Consider the following 23,335-nt stretch of genomic DNA (forward strand, 5'->3'; position numbering starts at 1 on the left):
TCCTGTATTTTCTTAAAAAGTTGCAGAAGACATCAATTTTCAGTGGAATATTTTCTTTCAGAAGACATACTCTGCCACTCTCACCCAGAGAGATTTTTAGATAACCGATATGTAATTTTTCATAGCAGTTTACATAATCCAAAAATTAAAGAGGGTGGCGGTGGCTAAAGGAAAATCAGCACAGAAATGAGTCATTTTGAGGCTTTTCTGCATTAAACTTAAAAGTGTACCAAATTAATGACGTCATATATCCTGAACGACCCCCCCTTCGTGTCATATTCTTTAATGATCTATCATATTCATCTACTCAATGATTGTTAAAGCCAATTTCACAACTTTTTAAGAACATTAAATTTTTAGGGCACAATAAAGCTCAAGCCGTGCCTTCTTATAAAAGAGACCAGAGGGCATCAACAGTCATGAGAGTAACCCTGTAACAGATCAGTGAAATGACATTTTAACAAGGTCTTGTTATTAGAGATTAGATTACCTAGTTTCTCCTCTTGTTTAAAGAGAAAATCCCTATGGTTGGTACATGTGTTAACAAAAATCCTTAGATACTCTGTGACAATTTTGACAAAAAATGACAAAAGGTTTTTGAAATATTGTGACTATCAAAAAAAAAAAAATGCAGACCACAGAAACTGCCATATAGAATACGTTCTTTGAGTCTTCGTCTAAAAAAATTAAAAGTCTTTGGACAAAATAAACTTGTAGATGAAAATACAGGTACATTAATTTTCAAAGTCTAGAATTAGGACAATCAGGAATTATTTTACAGAACAATTGAAAAGATTTTTAAAGTTTTCCTATAAATGGCATAAATATCTATATTTCGCCACGTGCTACTAAAAATAGTAATAGGAACCCCCCTCAACTTTTGTCCACACTAGCTAGTTGTGGCCAGCTACTGCCATTAACATCTCAAATTTTACAATATACTTCCTAATTATGCAGCTATGATATCTAAAAAGTGCCAGAAAAAGTGCAGTAATGTACATTTTCTCGATTATTCCAGGAGTCTATTTTAGACCATTGTTGCTTTAAAAAGAAACAAGAGTTCATCCTCAATATTGTAGCAATTATTGTACAAACAAGTGTTCATTCTGTTGGCATATTGTAGAAAGCATTATATTTATAAAGACATTTTGTACGAAGATTCAAATTAGCATAAAACTGCAATTTTCCCTAATATTAAGAGTACTTCATATGTATATTACGCCACGTGATACTAAAAATAGAAATGGGAAACCCCCTCAATCATTGTCGCTACCTGCTAAATGTTGTCATTAACATCTAAGATTTTACAATATACTTCCTAAGTAATCAGCAATGACATCTATAAAGTGCTTAAAAAGGTGCAGTGATCTACATTTTCTCCATTATTCGAATAATCTATTTTTAGACCATTGTTGGTATGAAATGAGACAAGAGTTCATCCTCAATATTGTGGAAATCATTGTACAAACACATGTACATTCTGAAAACATATTGCAGAAGGCTTCATATTTGTTAGGACTTTTTATATGAAGCTTCCAATTAGAACAAAAATGCCATTTTTCCTAATATTCAGAGACATTTCTATATTTAGCCACCTGATACTAAAAATAGAAATGGGAATTCCCTTCAACAATTATCCATACCACCTAGTGGTATCCAGATCTTGTCATTAACATCTAAAATTTTACAAAATATTTCCCAATTATGCAGCAACTACATCTAAAAAGTGCCTGAAAGGGTGCAATAATCTACATTTTCTCAAATTATTCGAGTAATCTATTTTTAGACCATTGCTGCCATAAAATGATACAAGAGTCCATCCTCAATACTGTGGCAATTATTGTACAAACACATGTACATTCTGTAAACTTATTATAGAAAGCTTTATATTTGTTAAGACTTTTTATATGAAGCTTCCTATTAGAACAAAAATGCCATTTTTCCTAATATTCAGAGACATCTCTATATTTAGCCACCTGATACTAAAAATAGAAATGGGAATTCCCCTCATCAATTATCCATACCTGCTAGTGGTATCCAGCTCTTGTTATTTACATCTAAAATTTTACAAAATATTTCCTAATTATGCAGGAACTACATCTAAAAAATTGCCTGAAAAGGTGCAATAATCTACATTTTCTTAATTATTCGAGTAATCTATTTTTAGATCATTGTTGCCATTAAATGAAACAAGAGTCCATCCTCAATATTGAAGCAATTTTTGAACAAACACATGTACATTCTAAAAGCATATTGTAGAAAGCTTTATATTTGTAAGGACTTTTTATATGAAGCTACCAATTAGAACAAAAATGCAATTTTTCCTAATATTCAGAGACATCTCTATAATTAGCCACCTGTTACTAAAAATAGAAATGGGAATTTCCCTCAACTGTTGTCCATACCAGCTAGTGGTATCCAGCTCTTGTCATTAGAATCTCAATTTTTACAACATACGTTCTAATTATGCAGTAATGACAATTAAAACTTTGCCAAAATTTGGTTTGTCACATTTTTCTAAAATATATTTATTTATAGATACATGTTACTAAAAAAAGGAGCAAAAGCCCACTTATGTTTTTTCATGAAATGACACTACTTATTCCCAAGTATAATAACACATATAAGATTTGGGAAATTTCCGCGGACAATTTTTCTTATTTAGCCTCAAAGATCTCAAAAAATTCCAATTTCCCCATTTTTCAAATTTATAGAAACCATGTCAGTTTGCATGACCTTTTTCTTACAGGAAGAATGTTTCTAGAATAAACGTTTATATGCCCTGTGTACCTTAAAATGTCATGTTATCATATGATCTAATGACTTTTGTTAGAGTGTATTAGATACCGATAAATATTCATTTACATTTCATCAATTTTCATGTTTTCATTTAGTCAAAATGGGCCAAAAATGGCCGAATTCAATGGATCCGTCTCCATGGCAACCAAGTGCACGTGTGGAACTTCCGACACCATATTTACTAGTTTTGTACCAAGACACACCTATGGTAAAAATTTCATCAAAATCCGAGACATGTCGTTTCCAAGCCCTATAGTAAATTCGTTTGTGCTTACAGAGAATGCGTGTTAATAGTTTAACTTTATTAACAAATTAGTTTTTGATGAAATATTTTTTGGACGTCTTGACCTTTGGCAAACCTTTTGCGACGGTGCGATAGCAAGATGGCGGTAATGGACTGAGGCAAAATTATGATGACTGTTGTGCGATGGCACGATGGTACGATGATGCGATTCTCATTATTACGTTATCTTTCTGTGGCATCATCACCAGTGCATTATCGTGCTATCACTTAATATAATCGAATCATTGCGATATTGCTGCAACGCTTTATCGGTTGTTACCATCGGGTCATTAGTTAGTGATCAGGAGTACATTGCCTTATCCAGATTAAAAACCTTTCATGCAATGTTTCCGCTTTTTTGGTTATGAAATTGAGGCAATTTATTTTCTCTGCAATATTATGATGAAAGTATTCCCCAATATGTATGGCTCAACAAAAGTATGCTTTTTTATCAGCATGTGAAGACGTATTTTATGGTTTTATTTGCAAATGGCATTGTAAATATCAATTTTTTGGTATAATTTGTCACTTTTACTGCAATTGTAGCAAAAACGACTGTCATCATGCTAATGGTTGTGGAAAACGCAATGAAGGTATTTTTACTCAGATTTTTATTTTTATTTTTTAGAACGATGGATTGTATATAGAGTATCCCTTAAAATAATCAGTAGTCAGAACAATTTATAAAGCTTACATATCATCAGTTTTTTCCTAAAGGATTTTTATTTAGAAATATCAAATCTTATTATTCGTGATAGTGTTGATGTCTCAACTTGAATCTCGAACATTAAATTAAATCATTTCTATTTAAGCTGAAAACGCAATGTCCACTCACAGTACACAAACAATTGTAAAAACAGAAAATGAGTCATCAAACAAGCATCCCTCAAGCTCAAGGAAAGGTACTGATTTTATTGTTATAAAACATCATCTGCATAATGTATTTTAGTATATCATTTACTTCATTTATTATGTTTAGTATAAAGGATTTTATCATTTTTTGTTCCTCTGCATGGCTCGCAGGAAGTATAAAATTTCTCTTTGAAATATTTATTGTGGTTACTCTTCTGCAAAGATTTGAATAGAAAATTACTAAAATAACAAATTTGGGGTAGCTGATATAAAAGTGAGTCTATCAAGCACATTGAGATTTTTCCAATTGAAATCTACAATTTCTCACTAGTACTGTATACTGTAAAACGAGAATATTTGGCGCACTACTAATTTTAGCGCCTTTGGCGCAAGAGCCCATGAACGCTAAAATTTATTTCGCGCCAACGGATTTCTATATATTATTTTGTTTTGTGTGTGTTCAAAGCTTTGACATAAGTACATTTAAACCGGAACGCGCGATTACGTAATGTCGAAGGGTCGTTGGATTTTATATATACACAACAGCACTGCACATGGTAGGATCGATAGAGAAAGTTCTGCCAAATTATAATTAATTAAACTATTGTTGCCCCGGTAGTTGTTACCCGATTCTTTTCATTAGCACCTTTAAAGTTTGGCTTCTCGGCGTGTCAATCATCCATCGCCTCGAGATAAACAATGCAGTCAAGCATGGCGATTGAACATGCAGACAATACCTGATTATGGTTACCGTTTATCCAAGTAACTTTCTATCGATGCATGCATTGTTTAATACGAACAAAATGCGTACATTCTCCATTTCTTTAATTTAAAATAAAAATAAATAAATTGTAAAATTGTGCCACATCCATGTGATCAACATCACAGTAAAGTTGATGAATGTTTACCTATATATGGGAGTTCTATTGTGTTTCCGTGTTTGACTTACCAAAAAAAGTCAAATACGGGTGTGGATAAAAAAAAAACTATTACATCTATATACATTGTATTTTAATGACAAGTGCAAGCGCTAAATTTTATTTGCGCCAATGCATTCCCACTTGCGTTTGCGCTAAAAATACCTATGCGCCAAATTTTCTCGTTTTACAGTGTTCGACAATCTGTAAATGTAAACTGTTATGTTTTTCTTTTGGTGTATATGATTTTGATTCTATAATTATCGATTTGCATATTTAATTCTTTTAATTAAACTCACTTTTTTCATTATAAAAAGTGCATTTATAATGCATCAATTTGTGTGTCACACAATGTACCTATATAATCCACTGGCTGTACGATATCATGAGTCGACATCTGTAAACGTTTATGGTTGGAAACTGACATTTAATATCAAAATCATAAAACTCGAAATATATGTGCTAAACTGGAATGATGGACTAAACATTGTTAAACAAAATCGTATAATCAGCAACATTTAAGGTTAATAAACCAATATCCACATCAGCTCATGAGTACCGTACACATTGACGAGACAAAAAACTGGAATGGGATCGTTTATTTTCACACGAATGAATATTATCTTGATAGATCGTTTTTAGTTGTTAAACATCCCTCTGGAATTTTGCTTTCTCAAGTTTAAATAATAAAACTAAATATCATTTCATTAAAGCTGAATATGCAATGACCACTCAGTCAATATATGCAAATATTACAAAATATTGTAAAAACAGAAAATGAGGTATTACCCAAGCATCCCTCAAGCACAAGAAAAGGTACACTTTTCATTGTTATAAAACGTCATCCGCATAAGATATTTCAGTAAATCATATACCAGGTACTTGAATTACAGTGTATTATGGTTGGTACAAAGGAGTTGGAGAGGAATTTTCATCTTTGATAATTTAATCATCTATGATTCCTTCATCAATTTATTTTCTGCAACTATGCATGGTTAGGAGGAAGTATAAAATATACGTTAGAATGTTTTTTATTGTTGTTACTCTTTGGCAAATAGAAAATTGCTAAAATAACAAATATGGGTATTAAGTAACGAAAATTCAAAAATTGATGATGTGTATCAAGAAAGACTATTATTTCTCTGCAGTGGCATATCAATATCATGCTTCTTGAATTGTATCTTATGAAAGGGGTCTTGAAATATATAGAGATTTCAATATTCACGCTCTAAAGTCAATCAAACAAAAAAATCAGATGCAGGTCAAACACGGACCTATAAAACACCAGAAGGAATGATCATCTCCTGCCCATCGGTTATATCTGTCTTTTCCTATTTGTCATGATCGGGGATTAACGGAAATGTGGTTGGGCATAGAGGAAGAGAAACTGATATTAAAGTGAGTCTGTCAAGTACATTGACATTTTCGAGCTTTTCTAAAATCTGCAATTTCCCACTAGTACTGTATATTTGACAATCTGTTAATGTAAACTGTTATGTTATTCTTTTGGTATTTTATAATGTTGATTGTATTCAATAATTAGCTATTTGCATATTTTTTTTTAATTCTAATTCAATCCACCTTTTGTCATTATAAAAAGTGAATTTATAATGCATCAATGTGTGTGTCAACAATGTATACATATAATCTACTGGGTTAACGATATCCTGCGTCAATATGACATCCGTAAACCTTCAAGGTTGGGGGCTGACATATAACATCAAAATCATAAAACTCGAAATATATGCGCTGTGTGTATATTAACTGGAATAGTGTACTTGATATGGTTAAACAAAATCGTATAATCAGGAACATTTTAGGTTCATTAACCAGGATCAGCGCTAGCATCAGTTGAGTACCGAACACATTGACGAGACAAACAACTGAAAAGGAATCCTTTGCACATGAACGAAAATTATCTTGTTATATTGTTTGATTGTTGTTTAACATCCCTCTCGAAATTTTTCACTAATATGTAGACAAAGTTTGATTATAATATAGAATGTGATGATTGTACGAGGGCTGTTCAATAAATAATGTCCTCGGTGCTCAGAAAGAAGCAAACGGTGCTTTTCAATGATTTAATCTTCATGATTTTACTTATTAATCTCTTTTAATTTAAACACATGTCTGTAACATTTTTTATCCAATTTCTGATTGTTTTTAGAACTAATTTTTTTGGTATGACCCTTAGTATACTGGAAAATGGCAGATCCAATGATTTCCTGGACTTGTTTTTTCCTTCAAAAAAAGGTGTTTTTTTCGAGTTTGGAAATAGAAACAAGTCAAAAGGTCAAAGGTCTGGCAAATATTGTTAATGTGAAAAAACATTAACTTTCTGTTTATCCCGAAAACCCTTTTACTCTTCAGGGCATGCGGGTTTGGACTCTGTCATGAAGAAATTCAATGTAGTGTATTCCTGATTCTGGGTCCTTCCTCTAATAAACCTTTGGATCTTTTTGCAAAAAAATTGCTTTCCAGACTCCTCCAGATATTAAACTGTCTCCCCGAATACGAATTTGAACAACAATACCACTAATATTTAAGAAAATTGCATATAAATCTGTCTTTGTGCTCTTGCATACCTTTGCTTTTGTCAGACCTTCGCCGTTTCTATCAAGTACATCTTATGGTAAATTTTGTTTTGATGATTTTAAGCAATAGATTCATGTTCCAATATCTGTTTGAATATAAAACAAACGTGGATAACTACAATTACTGATATTTTAAAATAATTGTTAAGACTTTCGTACACACTGTCTTTTTCACTCATTTTTCAAAATATAGGGTGACCTTTGAGTACCAAGCTTTTTTTCCTGTCAAACGTCTCTTAAAAACAGTGTAAACTACTCCCGATATGATGTCTACCAAATTTGCTATGTGTCTTAAAGTCAATCATACATCATCAAATATTATTTGTTGAAATTTGACAAACAATACATAAGTTGTTATAATTTTTGTTGGCAAGGAGGGTACCCATTCTTGATGTCCATTATATAATTTTTTATCATTGAAATCCACCTGCTCATTTATCTATAAAACAGGCATCGGTTGCTGTAAATGACACATATTTCAGTGAATATTTCTTTGGGATTTTTAACAAGTTTTACAGCAGCTTTAATGTAGCCTATATTTTCCCTCTAGTTTACTGATTCTTTACCATTCATTTATAATGCAGTGTCTCGAAAAGCCCTTGTTTCCCAGCTTCTCACGATGAAACTATGTGATGAAAAGTGGTCACATAAACTGTTATAAATTCAGTAAAAATTCAATAATGAGAGAAAGTCAAGTTTAATATCATATGATATCTGTATTGTATGTCATACAGTTCAGGACATTATTCATTGAACAGCCCTCGTATTATTAAATCTGGAGATTTATACATGTCTGACAATAATATCATTTATTTCAGCAATATCACTTAATAAACATTTGTCCAAACGCTGCAACGACAAAGATCCGAAAAGCAAACATCAACTGAATAGGGAACAATCAAATCCAATAATTACTGGCATTATCTGTCTCTTAACAATAGCTGGTGTGATTATGTTTATTCTTATTGGAACGTATTTTGTACGATGTGAGAAAAACAATACGACAGCACCACAGACACGGAGTAATATTTGAGTGACTTTTCAGGCAATTTAAGAAGTCAACTAATTAACTGAATTGTTTACGTAAATTGATCTTCACTCTTTTTCATTTACATCTTCTTCCAAATAGATACTCTTTTAATGAATTTTCTTACCCTTCAAGACACAGGCCTTTGGATTGCTTTAAAAAATTATGTGTGAGTGTAAAAAAAAACCCAAAGGTATGCAACTCTTACACTGGGTACCCAATTTCGCTAATAATTTTTTTTTATTAAATGCTCTAAAATTTTACTTTCTTCTTATATCTATTCATAGATAAACAATCTTCATTTCTACCAACGCTCGTTGCGAAATTCCATGAACTCCTTGAGATATTCTGATATCAAAAATTTCATACTTATTTTTATTCGAAATTAGCATGGGACCCTGGTCATTCACTTGTAAACAGACGGTGTTTGAAGTGCAGCGAAGAGCTGCATAGTATTTGCAAAATCTATCAACATTTTTAAAGTTGATTTCCTACTTCAGATTGTAAGGTTAAGTCCGTAATAATTCCTTTAAGCCTACGTTAAGTTAATATGCGAGATAGATTAATGTCAAAATAATTTTTTCTCTCTGATTGGAGAATTTAAAAACAAAATTAAGACTGGTTTAAGTGATTTTAGGAAAAAACCCAGAGTTAACAGTAAAATTATGATAATAACTGTGAAATTAATACGTAATCAACCCCCTGCAGTGTGGTCATTTGTTCAAATATGTAACTAAACATTAAGGAAATCAGTTTGTGGATTACATATAGTAGTTTGATATGCAGCTGACTAAATTAGTCAAATTCATACTTTACAGAACAATTTGATGACATGTTATTATCAATCTTTAATAAATGCACATGCTATCCACTAAAAATGCTGTAGAAAAATAAGAAAGAAATGTACATGAAAAGAGAAGAAACTCATTTTAAACAATTTGTACAAATGCTTCACTATATTTTACGTCCCTTGCATGATCTATACTCTTTGGGTTGAAAATATAAGCTTCTCATAATTATTAATTTTTTAAAATAATCTCTAAATCCTACTTTGGAAAATGATCTCCAATTTTCGCATCTTTTTTAAAATTAAATTAAAGCAAGTCAAGAAGGGAAACGTTCTTTGTCTCAGTAGGGAATCCTTGTTTACTCTTTGAACGCTATTCTTTAGTAAATAGTAAAATTACATTAGTTACACTAAGTAAGTCAATTTTCACCGAAAAGAATGGAAGTTAAAGGAATACGAGGGTTGTCCCAAAATTCCGTAGACAAGCGTTGTTTTGTAGAAACCCTATGTCATACATTAATGAAACTTCGTATATAGATTAAACCAACACTATCTAATAAATTTATGGACAAATATGGAGTAACTACACAAATTATTCCAATTTAAAAGACACATTTCATTGTCTGGTGTAGGTAGGCGGCGCAATACCCAAGAGTTGCAATTAAAATTTGGTACATTATATTTAAAATCCTACGGAAAAGTAATTACTACCCCGTATTTTTTCATGGAAATGAAAATTCTTAATACTGTTCTATTAACTGCATTTCCCCAAATTTGGTGTTTATGCTCTGATAAATATAATTTTTAAAACGTTTTATATACATGAGGTTGAAATCCGACTTTCTGAAAAATGGCGGCTGCGTTGGCACAGGCGGCGCACTAGACTATGATCAAGTGTTTTGATCCTGAATTCACTCTTACAAAAATGTACCAGTCATAACAGTTTGGTAGACTAGGAAACTTTTTCTCATCCTGAGTATTTAAAATGATTAAAATGGTTTCTCTATGTATATGTGAATAACAGTAGCTAAAATAAAAGACGGGACTAAGAAATGGGCAAGAGTTGCATTGTGCAACTCCCTTCGAGAAAACAGACGAAAAGCCCGTAGAAATGTAGCGTTTTCAAATTATTATTATTTCATACCTGTACATGCATATACTTTGTTTACATATTTTAATGTTTGATCATATCGTAGTAATTAAGATATTTCACATTTATAACTATAACCGTTTCGTTTAATTTTAGAATTTGATTCTGGTAATTGAAATATTTTCTCCAAAAATTTGAACTGTTGACATTTGTATTTTTTGACGTTGCAGATTGCTCCGGGTGTTAGAGAACGACATCAGTTTAAATGTTACTACTCGAAAAGTTTTCCAGTAAATATGATAAAACTTCGTAAATGTTCAGTCAAAAACACGCTTTATCCACCCTGAAAATTTTGTAAAGATACATTAATTTCTTTAAAAGATATGAGCTCAGTCTACGAAATTTTGGGACAACCCTCGTAGAATTCTAAACTGTAGCACTGAAGTTAAAATTTGAGTACGATTGGCTTGCGTAATAAGTTTTCCATCGATCATGATCACATCACGAAACCAAAAAATTGGACAGCAATTCCATAATATATGTACATGTGGTAACACAGAAAAGAGTAAACGCTTCCAGATCGATTCACATGCGAAAGCGACATTAAAGCGACGTAGCGATGCTGCTCCTGGTCGATAGATAGTGTATCATTGTCCTTTATGGAGTAAAAGAAAATGTCTCAATAATTTCTGAAAAGCCCTCGTAGTTTATCGAGGAGATTTACTGCATAGAATAGTTATGATGGATAAGCAGATTTCATTTTCATTGTCATACAATTTAGCTGTTATTTAGCCCTTATATAGTCAGTAATATTCACAAATACATGCGTATGGAACAAATGTGGCAGACTCTGTCTGGTTTCTTTAATTTCAAGTTAAATTGGAATACTCATGTGCATGAAAGTAACAATTGTTAATTGCTACATGCAAAATACTGTTAAAAAGTATATTTTTTTCAGTTGAAAGCCACAGCGTCTTCTTTGCATGTAAGGGATTTTAACTAATTTCTGCTTCATACGAACATTACAACAGATCGACTAAAGAAGAAAACAATTCATGCCTATCAAAATTCCCGACTTGGTCTTCGTAGACTATATATACTGACACGCAAAAGAAACGCAACAAACAGTAATCTACAAATGTTTGATTTTTTATCTTATGATTTTCAAAAGCGAATACAGTAAGGCTAAACTCACTTTTCAGAACATCAGCGATTTGATGAAATTGTTAAATGTTTATCTGTTAACTTTACTAAGTAAAATATGACTGTTAAAACACCCCCCTCCCAGCCATTCAAGTACAACGTGCAAGACTGCCCTAACCAACAATTGCAGCTTAATTTCTACGATACAATAGGTTCACTGATATCGAGATCTGAGCGAAGGAATTATTCTTTGGCATTTTTAAATGCCCGTTTTTCAGATGGTTAGGTCGAATTTTCTCTAACTAAGAGCAGTGTAGCCACCCTTTGACTTCCGGAACAGGACTGTCCTATATGCATATGATACGTAAGACCCCGTTGAGGCGTAATGTAGTGAAATTTCGCATCAGCAAGTCTCCATCACCTTTACATTGAAATTTTCCAGCTAGAGCAATGGAAATGCGTACATAAGCCATTTTCATGTAGCCTTAGCATCGTTACGGGAAACGACAGGAGAGTTTATTTTTTGAAATATTGCTGCATTACTTATGATGAACAGTAAACAACCCTTAAAACTCCATAATATTGCAAAATGTTTTGTTAAACATGCAATTTTTGATTTCTGTTAAGCAGACTCAAACTTGACTTCCGGTTATGGTATGGAAATTGTTCAACCGTTAAATTATTTATGTTTACCAAATTGAAGATATTCATAATTTTAAGATACAAAATTCTTTACTTTACATAATCATTTCCCCCTAAAGTAGCGTGTTGCGTTTCTTTTGCGTGTCAGTATATAAATGTTGTCACTCATTGAGGCCATGACATTGGGTTTTTTTTAATTTATCACATTAATACATTTTCCCATACTTTATTTTTTTTATTTCCTATTATTTTAATAATATTAAATACATGCATATTCAATAGATAAAATTTCCATTAGGAAACTTTAGTTTAAATTTTATTAAAGTTCAATATCACGGAAGAATTGTTTATGATTTTTTTCTCATTAGACTAATGCATCGTTATATTTCCTTCTATGAGGGATAAACATATATTTCCATGTATGTCAAATGAAAATCTGCTGTCGATCGAAAATGATTTTAAATACATTCCTAGTTCTTGATATATGCATCTTTCTTTTTTTGTTTAAAATAATAAAAAGTAATTATACAGTATATGAAATTTCTCAATCGAAAATTGAACATATTCATTTATCAAGTATTCCCGTCAAGAGTAAAAGTCAGGAAAGAATCCAAAACAGCAAATTATCTGCTGCAGACGCTAAGATGCAAACCTTTACGTTTTATTGGTTATAATCGATACCTATATTCACGTACATGTATCCAGAGCAGGCTAGGTCCACTCCATTTAGCGCCTTACCTTGGCACTTGTTTTCCTTTCCGACAAATTATCAGGTCTGTGGCCTTTAACTGACAATTCTACATACTAAACTCTTAAAACAGCGGAAAATGTAATTGAAAAATGTTCGTTTACTCCTAAAAAAGGAATTTTTTCGTTAATGTGAAAGAGAAAAAGAAAACTTTCAGAGATAGCATTATATATCTATATGTGTATTTGTACGTTATAGCTGTAATCTATGGTACATACAAAATTTTGACCAATTAACCTCCTGTGGTTCTAAATACATTCGAGAGAAACATACCATTGTAAATAAGGTTATATTAAATTTATTTTACACTTAATTACAAGCAAAGAACATAAACTCAATTAAATTTAATCAATTTTAGTCTAAATGGATTAACATGCTGTTCTGGATACACGTATAAATGGAATCAAGAAACGAAATCCTGCACATGTAAGTTCATGGTGTATTTAACATATGTTTTTTTTTGTCTCATAGCTAGAATTGAAGCTAGTTTTTGTTTTTCAGAAAACACACTATTTTATTTTAAAAATTGTTTATAACTGGCCTTTGGTTTGATTATATTTTTTTTTCCTTTTTTGTACGAAATTCAGATAATTCATAATTATATATGTAATACACTATGGCATTATCATGCCATCGAAGTTTGGATCGAATACTAGTAGAGTCTATGTGATAAGGCAATGTTGCAATGACGATGAATGTACAATGCGATCGCAAGATGACGATGATGGAATGCGCGAAAACATGATGTCATCAGCATTATCGTGATATCTCTTCATATTGTCGAATCATTGCACTATTGCTGCATCGCTTCATCGGTTTCAAACCATCGCGTCTTCAAGCTAATGAACTACATGTCCTATACGGACTTTTGATGCAGTGTTTCGACTTTTTGGTCATTAAATTGTAGCAAAGGAATTCACTTTATTTCTCTGAAACATTATGATAAAAAGTCTTCCCTCATATATTGTTTATTATTTATGACCCCTGACAATTCTATGTTAAATCAAAAACAAAATCCTACATACTTTTTTTCAAATAGTATGTGAAGTTGGATTCCACGGTCCAGATTGTACAAAACAATGTGTACCACCATCGTTTGGAAGAGAGTGTTAGTTACTCTGCAACTGTAGCAATAACGATTGTCATCATGCTTACGGTTGTGAAATGCGTAATGAAGGTATTCTCTCTAATGTGATTATTTTAATGCTTTTACAGCAACGATACATTGTGAGGTTAGAGTATCGCTCAAATAATCACTCATCAGAATAAGTTATAAAGCTTTAATCAGTTTCTTTCTATTTTAGAAAATATCAAATTTTTGTCCGTATCAAGTGTTGTTGTCTCAACTTGAATATCGAACATTTGAAATAGGAATCGTTTCTTTTTAGCTGAATACACCATGTCCACCCACAATACACAAACACTCGTTAAAACAGAAAATGAGGCATCAACCGGGCATCATTCAAGTACAAGGAAAGGTAAAGATTTTGTTTTATAAGTAATAAAATCTTCATAACATAATTAGAACAAAATTCACTCGAATCACTAGACAAGTATTATGACTGGTATATACGAATTGCAGAGCCATCCTCATTTTTGATAATTTTGATGAAGATGAGTGTTATTAATTATTGTTAAGTTTAAAGTCTCCTCAACGTCTATGTTTCCTTTATTAATTTGATTTCTGTGACTATGTGTTGGATCGCAGGAAGTATAAAATTAATCGTTGGAATATTTAGTAAGGTTACTCTCCTACAAAGATCCGAAAAGAAAATTGCAAAATAGGGTCTTAAACTTAAAAACTTCTCTGCACTGGTAAGTGAATAACATGCTTCTTTGATGAGATCTTATAATTAAGAATCTTGAAATATGCTTTGACACAGATGAAGAGATATTAATCATAATGTTAAAGCGGGTTTTGTCTTTTACATTGCAATATTTGACGGTCTCCATTTTCTATTTGTATCGTTTTTAATCTGTTAATGTAAATTGCGATGCTTTTCTTTTGGTATAATATAAATTTTAATTAAAAAATAATTTCCAGTTCGTATTTTGAATTGTTTAATTAATTTTTACCTAAAATGAAAAAAAAATAATGAAACCCAATTCTTTGTAAATACATTAATAATAATACATGTAATGTGTATCAAAGATTTCACACATGTAATCCAATGGATGCGCAATATTATTTGGCTATATGACATCTATTAACGTATATAGTTCGGAACTGACACTTTGTTTCAAAATCATAAAACTGGAATGTTTGTACTGGGTGGGAATGGTGGAATTTATATGGTTAATCAGTTTTAGAAAGTAAATTTTAAAGTTAATAAACTAGGAGCAGCATCAGTTGAGAACCAAACACGTTGACTTCACAAATATCTTAAAAGGTATCATTTCATTTTACGAATTTTAACAATCATGATAGATAGTTTGTTTGTTGTTTAACGTCCCTCTCAAGAATATTTTACTTATATAGAAAGGAAATTTAATAACATTTTAGAATTTAATAATTCTACAATTAAATCTAAAAATTTGAACATATTTTTACTAAAGCGTTATTAATTTCAGCATTTTCACTCAATAAACATTCATCCAAACGCTGCAACGATGAAGATATGAGAAGCAAAAATCAACTGAACAGCGCACAATCTAATTCAATAACTACTGGCATTATCTGCCTTTTAGCGATTGCTGGTGTGCTTATGTTTATCTATATTGGAACATTTTTTGTAAGATGTGAGTGCAGCAATAGGACAATATCACAGACACAAAGTAATATTTGAGTTACCTTTCAGAAGATTTAAACAATCGCTCAAATAACTGAGATTTGTTTAAGGAGATGGAGCTTCACTTTTGTTCAGCTTAAATTTACCTGAATAAAAATATAATTATATATTGCTAAACAAATTATGAAAAATCTTGTACATGTTTATTTGATGAAATAATGAAAAATAGAGTTTTAAATAATTGAATTATAATGTACTGGCATTAATGGTCTGTAAGCAAGAGGTCGTTCTAGAAAATTCTGTGGAGACTAAGATCTAATATAAACGGAAATGATTTGTACATTATTTTTTTTAAATCACTTAATATTTACGTAAACTTATTTCTACTACTACAGTTATATCAAGTTTGATTGATGAATTTATGCAAAATTTAAATTTTGAGTATCTTCGATCTACCCACCATAAACACCACCTTACGTTCTTTTTTTCTTATTTCACGGCTGTTTATCGATTGATTGATTGATTACTGTTTAACGTCCCTCTCCAGAATATTTCATTGATATGGAGACGTCACCATTGCCGGTGAAGAGCTGCAAATTTAGGCCTATGCTCGGCACTAACGGCCTTTGAGCAGGGAGGGATCTTTATCGTGCCACACCTGCTGTGACACGGGGCCTCGGTTTATACGGTCTCATCCGAAGGACCGCCCCATTTAGTCGCCTTTTACGACAAGCAAGGGGATACTGAGGACGCTGTTTATCGAAGAAGAAAGTCAAATTTTATTTAATATACAATATTTATAATCTATAAAAATAAAATATAAATAAAACTTTACTGACATGCAATATCATGATTGATAATTGTTTAAAAGTCTTTTTGAGGTCTTGTGCAGGCAATTCCGATTTTATTTTCAAACTTTATTGATAGATCAACATTACTGCATTGCTTTCTATTAAATTGCTGTATAGTCATTTTTCTTTGACTATTCCCTTAAGTTTAAAATATGAAGCCACTCCTCGGCGTAAGTTTTATCTTTCTAAAAAGAATTACCGAAGAAAGTTTTTCAGATATTGAGAGATCTTACGTACAATATATGTATAATACTTTCAAAGAAAGCACTGATCAGAACTTGCATTTTTGAGTTACTGTATTATATTGTTCTTATATAACATTATATATATCAAAGTTTATTTTGAGTATGCTTGTTTTGTGTATTTTTATTTAATTGTTGATTACTCTGTTTGTCATCAAAGAGGACAAGTGGTAAGTTTTATTGACTTTCTTGAACTTGTGGAGAAAATGAACATTAATCATGCTCAAAAGTCTATCGAATCAATACAAATGGGGAGCATTTTAGCAAATACAGACCTCTATAACCATCCAAGGTGAAATCAGATACCATGGCAGTCCAGACATTCCTTTTCAACCAATAACATATGTCATTGCTCATTATCAAAATTCATTCAGTTATGTAAAGTTGGTCTGAAGACTTCAGTAAACATTCGGTTAAACGATAAATTGTACATGCTGAAAAAAAATGTTGACTTTAAGGAAATTATTTTAACAAATTATATTAATTTGTCTGTAGCGTGCCTCTTTTTAGAAATTGTTCGTACGTAGAACATGCTCTAAAATCAATTGAGATAAAAAGCCTTTTATTAGCTTAAGTTTGTAGTGAAACAAGAGACATAGTGTTTAAATGGTCTGTTGAAAGAGCAATGTCCGCGACTACGCTTACACCTCTGTATATGGCTAAAAAGTCCTATCACTTTCAAATTGCGAAATTGTGGACTTGAAACAACACTTTTAACGTTGTCATTGCTTTCTTATAAAAACGCCAGATTTCCTATTCAGTTTTCTTCTTGTTGTCAGCAGAAAAATGAACTGGATGATAGACTATTATATGATAATTACCGTAATCTAGAGTTCAAACTTTCATTGACAAAACAAAAGAAAATGATCAGGTAAATTAAAGTGCTTGATGAGAAGTTGCTGGTCAGATGTAATCATGAAATAAATGCCCCGATAGCTTAAAAAAAATATGTATTAAACCTCGTTTTCATCACCATGAATAAGCCCACAAAAGGTGCATTCTATTTTGTTGACAAAATTAATCTACTTTTGACAAACCTAAGAAGGAAAATAAAATTGTCTATAATTTTATTTTATTCTATTGTCATATTGATAAAATATGAGGTTTCTTTCACAGCAGAAAGCCAGAGAAGGACGACCAGAGAGCGTAGGCATACTCTCCGTGTTCTTGTACTCTTATCCACACCTTGTCGTTCTTGGCCATTTTAATTATCGCTGTTGCTGAACCACTTTCACTGTTGATACTGCCCACTTTACCATTGACAAGGTTATAACCAATAATTTCATCATTTCTGACGATAGCTGTGCTAAATCTCCTTCCGTGAGTTGTGGCTATAGTCCATGTAAATGAGTAGATACCATCAACTGGAGCCGTGAATTTCTCCGTACTTCCGTCGTAAGCTTGTCCTGAATTAAGGGTTACTTTCCCGAATATGACAACGGCTTTAAAAGCCAGATTTTGCTTGAATTTTTCTATACGTACATGGAATGCGATGATACCTACGGGAAAATTTCGTTTATTAAAGTGTGTATTTTGTGAATTATTACTAATGAGATACTACTGTAAAATCTTATTTTTGGGTCAAATTTTTGTGATTTAAGAAAATTTGGATTTTGAGTGGTGATTTGATTTCATGTATAAAGAATTATTGAGAAGATATAATACTGAAGTTTTACTTTCCGTGGTGAACACGAATACATTTGTCTCTTTATATATCAAAATTAATGAAAATAACCCCTCCACCGCCAAAAAATCGATTTCACAATATATATTTTTTCCAATAATTCAGATACTGTGGAAAAATCAAAATTCGTGGGAGCAATAATAATGGTGCAATCAAGATGGTAGATACAAAAGGATTAAATTTAAGAGCAATACGATCATAATAAAACTTATTTACCTTTCTTTTTCCTTTGCTGATGATTTTCGTCTAGAAGTCCCAACTCTTTACATACAGCTTTATAGCTTTTGATTTCTTTAATGAAATCCCTAGCGTCTACTTTTGCAAAAACTTCGAACGGCAATAGCAAAGCCATGCATATCAATATGCCTTTTAAGGTCCTTCAAATACAAATTATGCAAAACGATACATAATCATTATAATGGAACATTAATAAAACCATGTTATACTCTTGACATACCAACCTTTAAATCCTTTAAATCATTTTTAACATTTCTGTTGCAAGCTCTAATATTGTATGATTCTGAAATTTAACTTCCGGACAGCTCTAGTCTTTTCGATGAATGTTGATGAAATGCTATTTACTATATTTGGAACGAGTTCGGAATTCGGGTCGGGTTCGGTGTATGATTAGTTATGTTGTATGTGTATTGAAAAAACGCATGTTGTTGATCGTCACAGCTAGGCCTATCAATTATTCGTCCAGATAGCACGAATTAACATGGTGGCAGCGATGTGTGGACTCTGAAAACGTCTCAACGCTCCATATCGGCATATTTTAGGTGACTTTGAACATTACAAACTGATATTTGTACGAGTAAAGTTTGACTTTTTGTGCATCCACGTGCTCCCGCCATTTTCATATATGAAACATGGGCGAAGCAGAACCAACCCCCAGTGCAGGTATATAACTGTCCTTTTCGATTACCGCCTGAGTTAGAATTAACAACAGGAAATGTGTCAGAAAATTTTAAGAAATGGAAAAGACAAGTCGAGGTGTATCTCGCAGCTTCCGGTGGCACAGAGAAGGCCAAAGAAGTGCAGGTAGCCATAATACTCAGTTGTGGAGGCCCCCACGTGGTAGAAATTTATGACCAATTCAAGTGGGACAATGGTAATGACAAAAATGACCCTGATAAACTGTTTCAGAAATTACAATCTTATTGTAACCCAAGATCAAATGAAGTACTTGAATCACACAGATTTTGGAAGCTCCCATACCAAGATCCATTTGATAGTTTTCTCACAGATCTGAAGACCCGTGCAGCATCTTGCAATTTCAAAGAACCTGACAGAATGATGAGAGACAAAATAGTGTTCACGGTTACTGGAAAATTACAGGAACTTCTACTCAGAGAGGACAAACTCACACTCGACAGAACTATACAAGTGTGTAGGGCGTATGAACAATCAAACAGACAGGTAAAGGAGCTACGTGAAACCACTCTGAAAGTAAACAAACTACAGAAATCTGACAAGTACATGCACAGTAAACAGAAAACCGAGAAAAAGAAGGAAATTCCAAAGACTAAACAAATTCAGTATAAGAAAAAAAGACTGCGAATTCTGTGGATACAAACACGAACCAGGGAAACAAAAGTGTCCAGCATGGGGAAAATATTGTGAACAGTGTAGTGGAAGGAATCACTTCAAAGCAAAGTGTAAGAAGATACACTCAGTCAGTCAGGAAGAAGAATTCAACGAGGACCAATGGTTGAAAGCTGTTAGTTCTGGTGGCAAAGAAGTGACTGCAATAATGCGTATCAATGAGTGTGACATTAGATTTCAGCTTGATAGTGCCGCAGATGTGAACACAATTTCTCAGCGTTTTGTCCTCAAGGAGCAATGCAAACCTACCAAAATCCGCTTGAACATGTGGAATAAGACAAACATGAAACCACTTGGTGAGGCAGATCTGACAGTCGTCAATCCACGTACACATGAGAAGCACCAACTCAGATTCATTGTTGTTCCAAATCATTACACGTGTTTACTTGGACTTGAGGCGGTGCAGAAATTGAAGTTGATTACAATAAATAACGAGAAATTCATAGCCAGCGTGTCAAGCAGTGATTTAGGTGATTTGGGGACAGCGCATCTACATGTCGACCCAAATGTGAAACCCAAAGCTCTTCCCTGCAGGAAGATCCCTATCGCACTCCAGAGTTTGGTACGAGATGAACTTCAGAAGCTTGAAGATAGAGGAGTACTTATTCCGATTACAGAGCCTACTCCATGGGTCAGCCAGATGGCTATTGCTCGTAAAGCCAACGGCAAGCTAAGACTGTGTATTGACCCGCAAGCACTCAACACAGCATTGATGAGAGAACATTATCGCTTACCTGTTCTTGATGACATTCTACCGCAGCTCAGCAAAGCCAGAACCTTCACAAAACTTGATGTCAAGGAGGCTTTCTGGCATGTTAAGTTGGACGAGGAATCCAGCAGATTAACGACAATGATAACTCCTTTTGGAAGGTATAGATGGGCAAGACTACCTTTCGGACTAAAGGTATCAAGTGAAATATTCCAGAGGAAACTGGATGAGGTGTTTGGAAACATGACAGGTGTTTTCAGTGTGGTGGACGATATCATAATAGCGGGCTGTGGAGAAAACGATGTAGAAGCTGAGCAAGACCATGCTTTAAAGTTGAGAAAAGTGTTGGAGAGATGTGAGGAGAGACACATCATCTTGAATAAAGAAAAACAAGAGATTGGACTCAAAGAAATCTCATTTCATGGACATGTTATTTCCAGAGATGGAGTGAAAATTGATGACAAGAAAGTAAAAGCCATTAATGACATGCAACCTCCTACTGATGTTTCAGGAATTAAGAGACTGTGTGGCATGGTTCAGTACATGGCGAAGTTCCTTCCAGACCTTTCTACCATAATGGAGCCGCTCAGAGAACTCACTCGCAAAGATAAGGCATGGCATTGGTCTAAAGACTGTGAAGCAGCATTTCAGAGGATCAAGAAGATGCTGACAGAAACTCCTGTACTAGCTTACTTTGACCCTGGAAAGGAGGTAGTAGTACAAATGGACAGTAGTAAAGACGGCATTGGTGCAGTTCTCCTTCAAGACGGTAGACCAGTGGAGTATGCATCTAGATCACTGACGGTGTCCGAGAGAAACTGGGCGCAGATCGAGAAAGAAGCGTTATCTGTGTTATATGGTCTGGAACGTTTTGACCAGTATACATATGGCCGTAATGTGACGATACAGAATGACCATAAACCATTAGAGGCCATCCTGAAGAAACCTCTTGCAATGGCACCGAAGCGACTACAGCACATCATGATGAGATGGAACCGGTACGATTTTGATTTTGTCTATGTCAAGGGAACTAACCTTACAATCGCAGATACATTAAGTCGCGCATATCTGAAGAGTGAGGAGGGTAATTTCAGTGAGAGACTAAGAATCATGGCATTGAAGAGTGACGAACCATGTGACATTCCTGATGCTCGCCTTAGTGAAATAAAAGAAGCAACAGAGATTGACGAGGAAATGCAAATTCTCAAGGAAACCGTGATGAACGGGTGGCCAGAGCAGAAACATGAAACGCCACAGAGAATTCGCCATTACTTTGACTTTAGAGACACTATATCATATAGTGATGGAAGTCTATCTTGTTTATGAAATTTGATGTTTTGATGAAATTCTGACAAATTTTCTAAAGAAAAGGGGATGTTGACGAAATGCTATTTACTATATTTGGAACAGGTTCGGAATTCGGGTCGGGTTCGGTGTATGATTAGTTATGTTGTATGTGTATTGAAAAAACGCATGTTGTTGATCGTCACAGCTAGGCCTATTAATTATTCGTCCAGATAGCACGAATTAACAATGAATGCATATTTTTTCATGCAGCATAATTTTGATCATGTATAACATTTCTAAAATAAAAGAATATTTTGCTTTACTTACATTTTTTTTTCTTATTTTCAACAACGTTAAAAATTGCAGAGTTACAACATGTACACAATTTGATCTGAAATATATTACATAGACATGTATGTAATGACTAAAATCTACTCGAATTACATTTTAATGATATACTTACGTGATACACTTACCTTCGATTCAGCGACGTCCTACACTATATGGTCACTGAGAATGGAAGTGAGACACTTCTATTTGAAAATTATTTTATTAGGTGATCGTTACAGGAGACGTCTTATCTGTAAGCACAGCCCTGACGCAGACAGGTTTAACACCCGTCTTTCAGGCCACAGCTACAAAATACTAAGGAATTTGTCCTGTCAAACATTTATCTCATCAGTTGCAAAGCTTCTTTATGTTAAAAAAAATATCCACCTATATATTTTATCAGGTGTTGCAATATCTATATCACATCTGTAAACCTATAAAGTTCAAAATTTAAAACAATCCAAAAGTCAGAATATTCGTATGTGTTAAATTGAAATGATAAAAGTAGTTACGATGTGGTTAAAAATCGTATAATCACTATTATTACATTTTTAACAGTGAAATACTGTAAATTATTTATTGAATAAAAAATGATATTCTGTCACAGTGTGAAAGGATAGCAAAATGATATCCTTTCACAGTATGACAAAAATCAATAGTGCTGTAAAACTCGATTTTCCTTCCAATAACAAGAATGTTGTAAAAAATACTCCTTGGTCCGTTAGAAAATAAATAACCCAATCTGACACAGAATAAAACTGCCAAATATCACCCAAATATCTTGTTGAAATCCTTGCTTAGAACGTTTTCAATTTCACAACACTTAGCTATGACGTCTCAACCGCTCAATTTCGACGTCTAGTAGCCAATGGCTTTTTAGAAAAAGACAGAGGAAAGCAGAAAATCAAAGAAAATGTAATAAAAAAGTACAGAAAATTCAATGTTTTGTAGTTGAATATGGAATTTATTTCGCACTCGTGAAAAGTAAAAAAATCCTATCCTACTCGTGAAATAAA

General features: G+C 33.0%; 1 protein-coding gene across 1 annotated transcript in view; it reads right to left on the minus strand.

The window, feature by feature from the left end:
• Window positions 1-17,771: 17,771 nt before the first annotated feature.
• The window catches only part of LOC134240907 (complement C1q tumor necrosis factor-related protein 3-like), a 33,188-nt gene continuing 27,624 nt past the window's right edge, over window positions 17,772-23,335 (minus strand). Inside the window, exon 3 of the mRNA XM_062723012.1 lies at window positions 17,772-18,203. Coding sequence (XP_062578996.1) covers window positions 17,815-18,203 — 389 coding nt within the window. The 3' untranslated portion in view covers window positions 17,772-17,814. The remainder of the gene's footprint in view (window positions 18,204-23,335) is intronic.

This window comes from Saccostrea cucullata, unplaced genomic scaffold (genome assembly GCF_032062105.1).
Source record: "Saccostrea cucullata isolate Sc308-1 unplaced genomic scaffold, CSIRO_AGI_Scuc_v1 ctg753, whole genome shotgun sequence".
NCBI classification, from domain to species: Eukaryota; Metazoa; Mollusca; class Bivalvia; order Ostreida; family Ostreidae; genus Saccostrea; species Saccostrea cuccullata.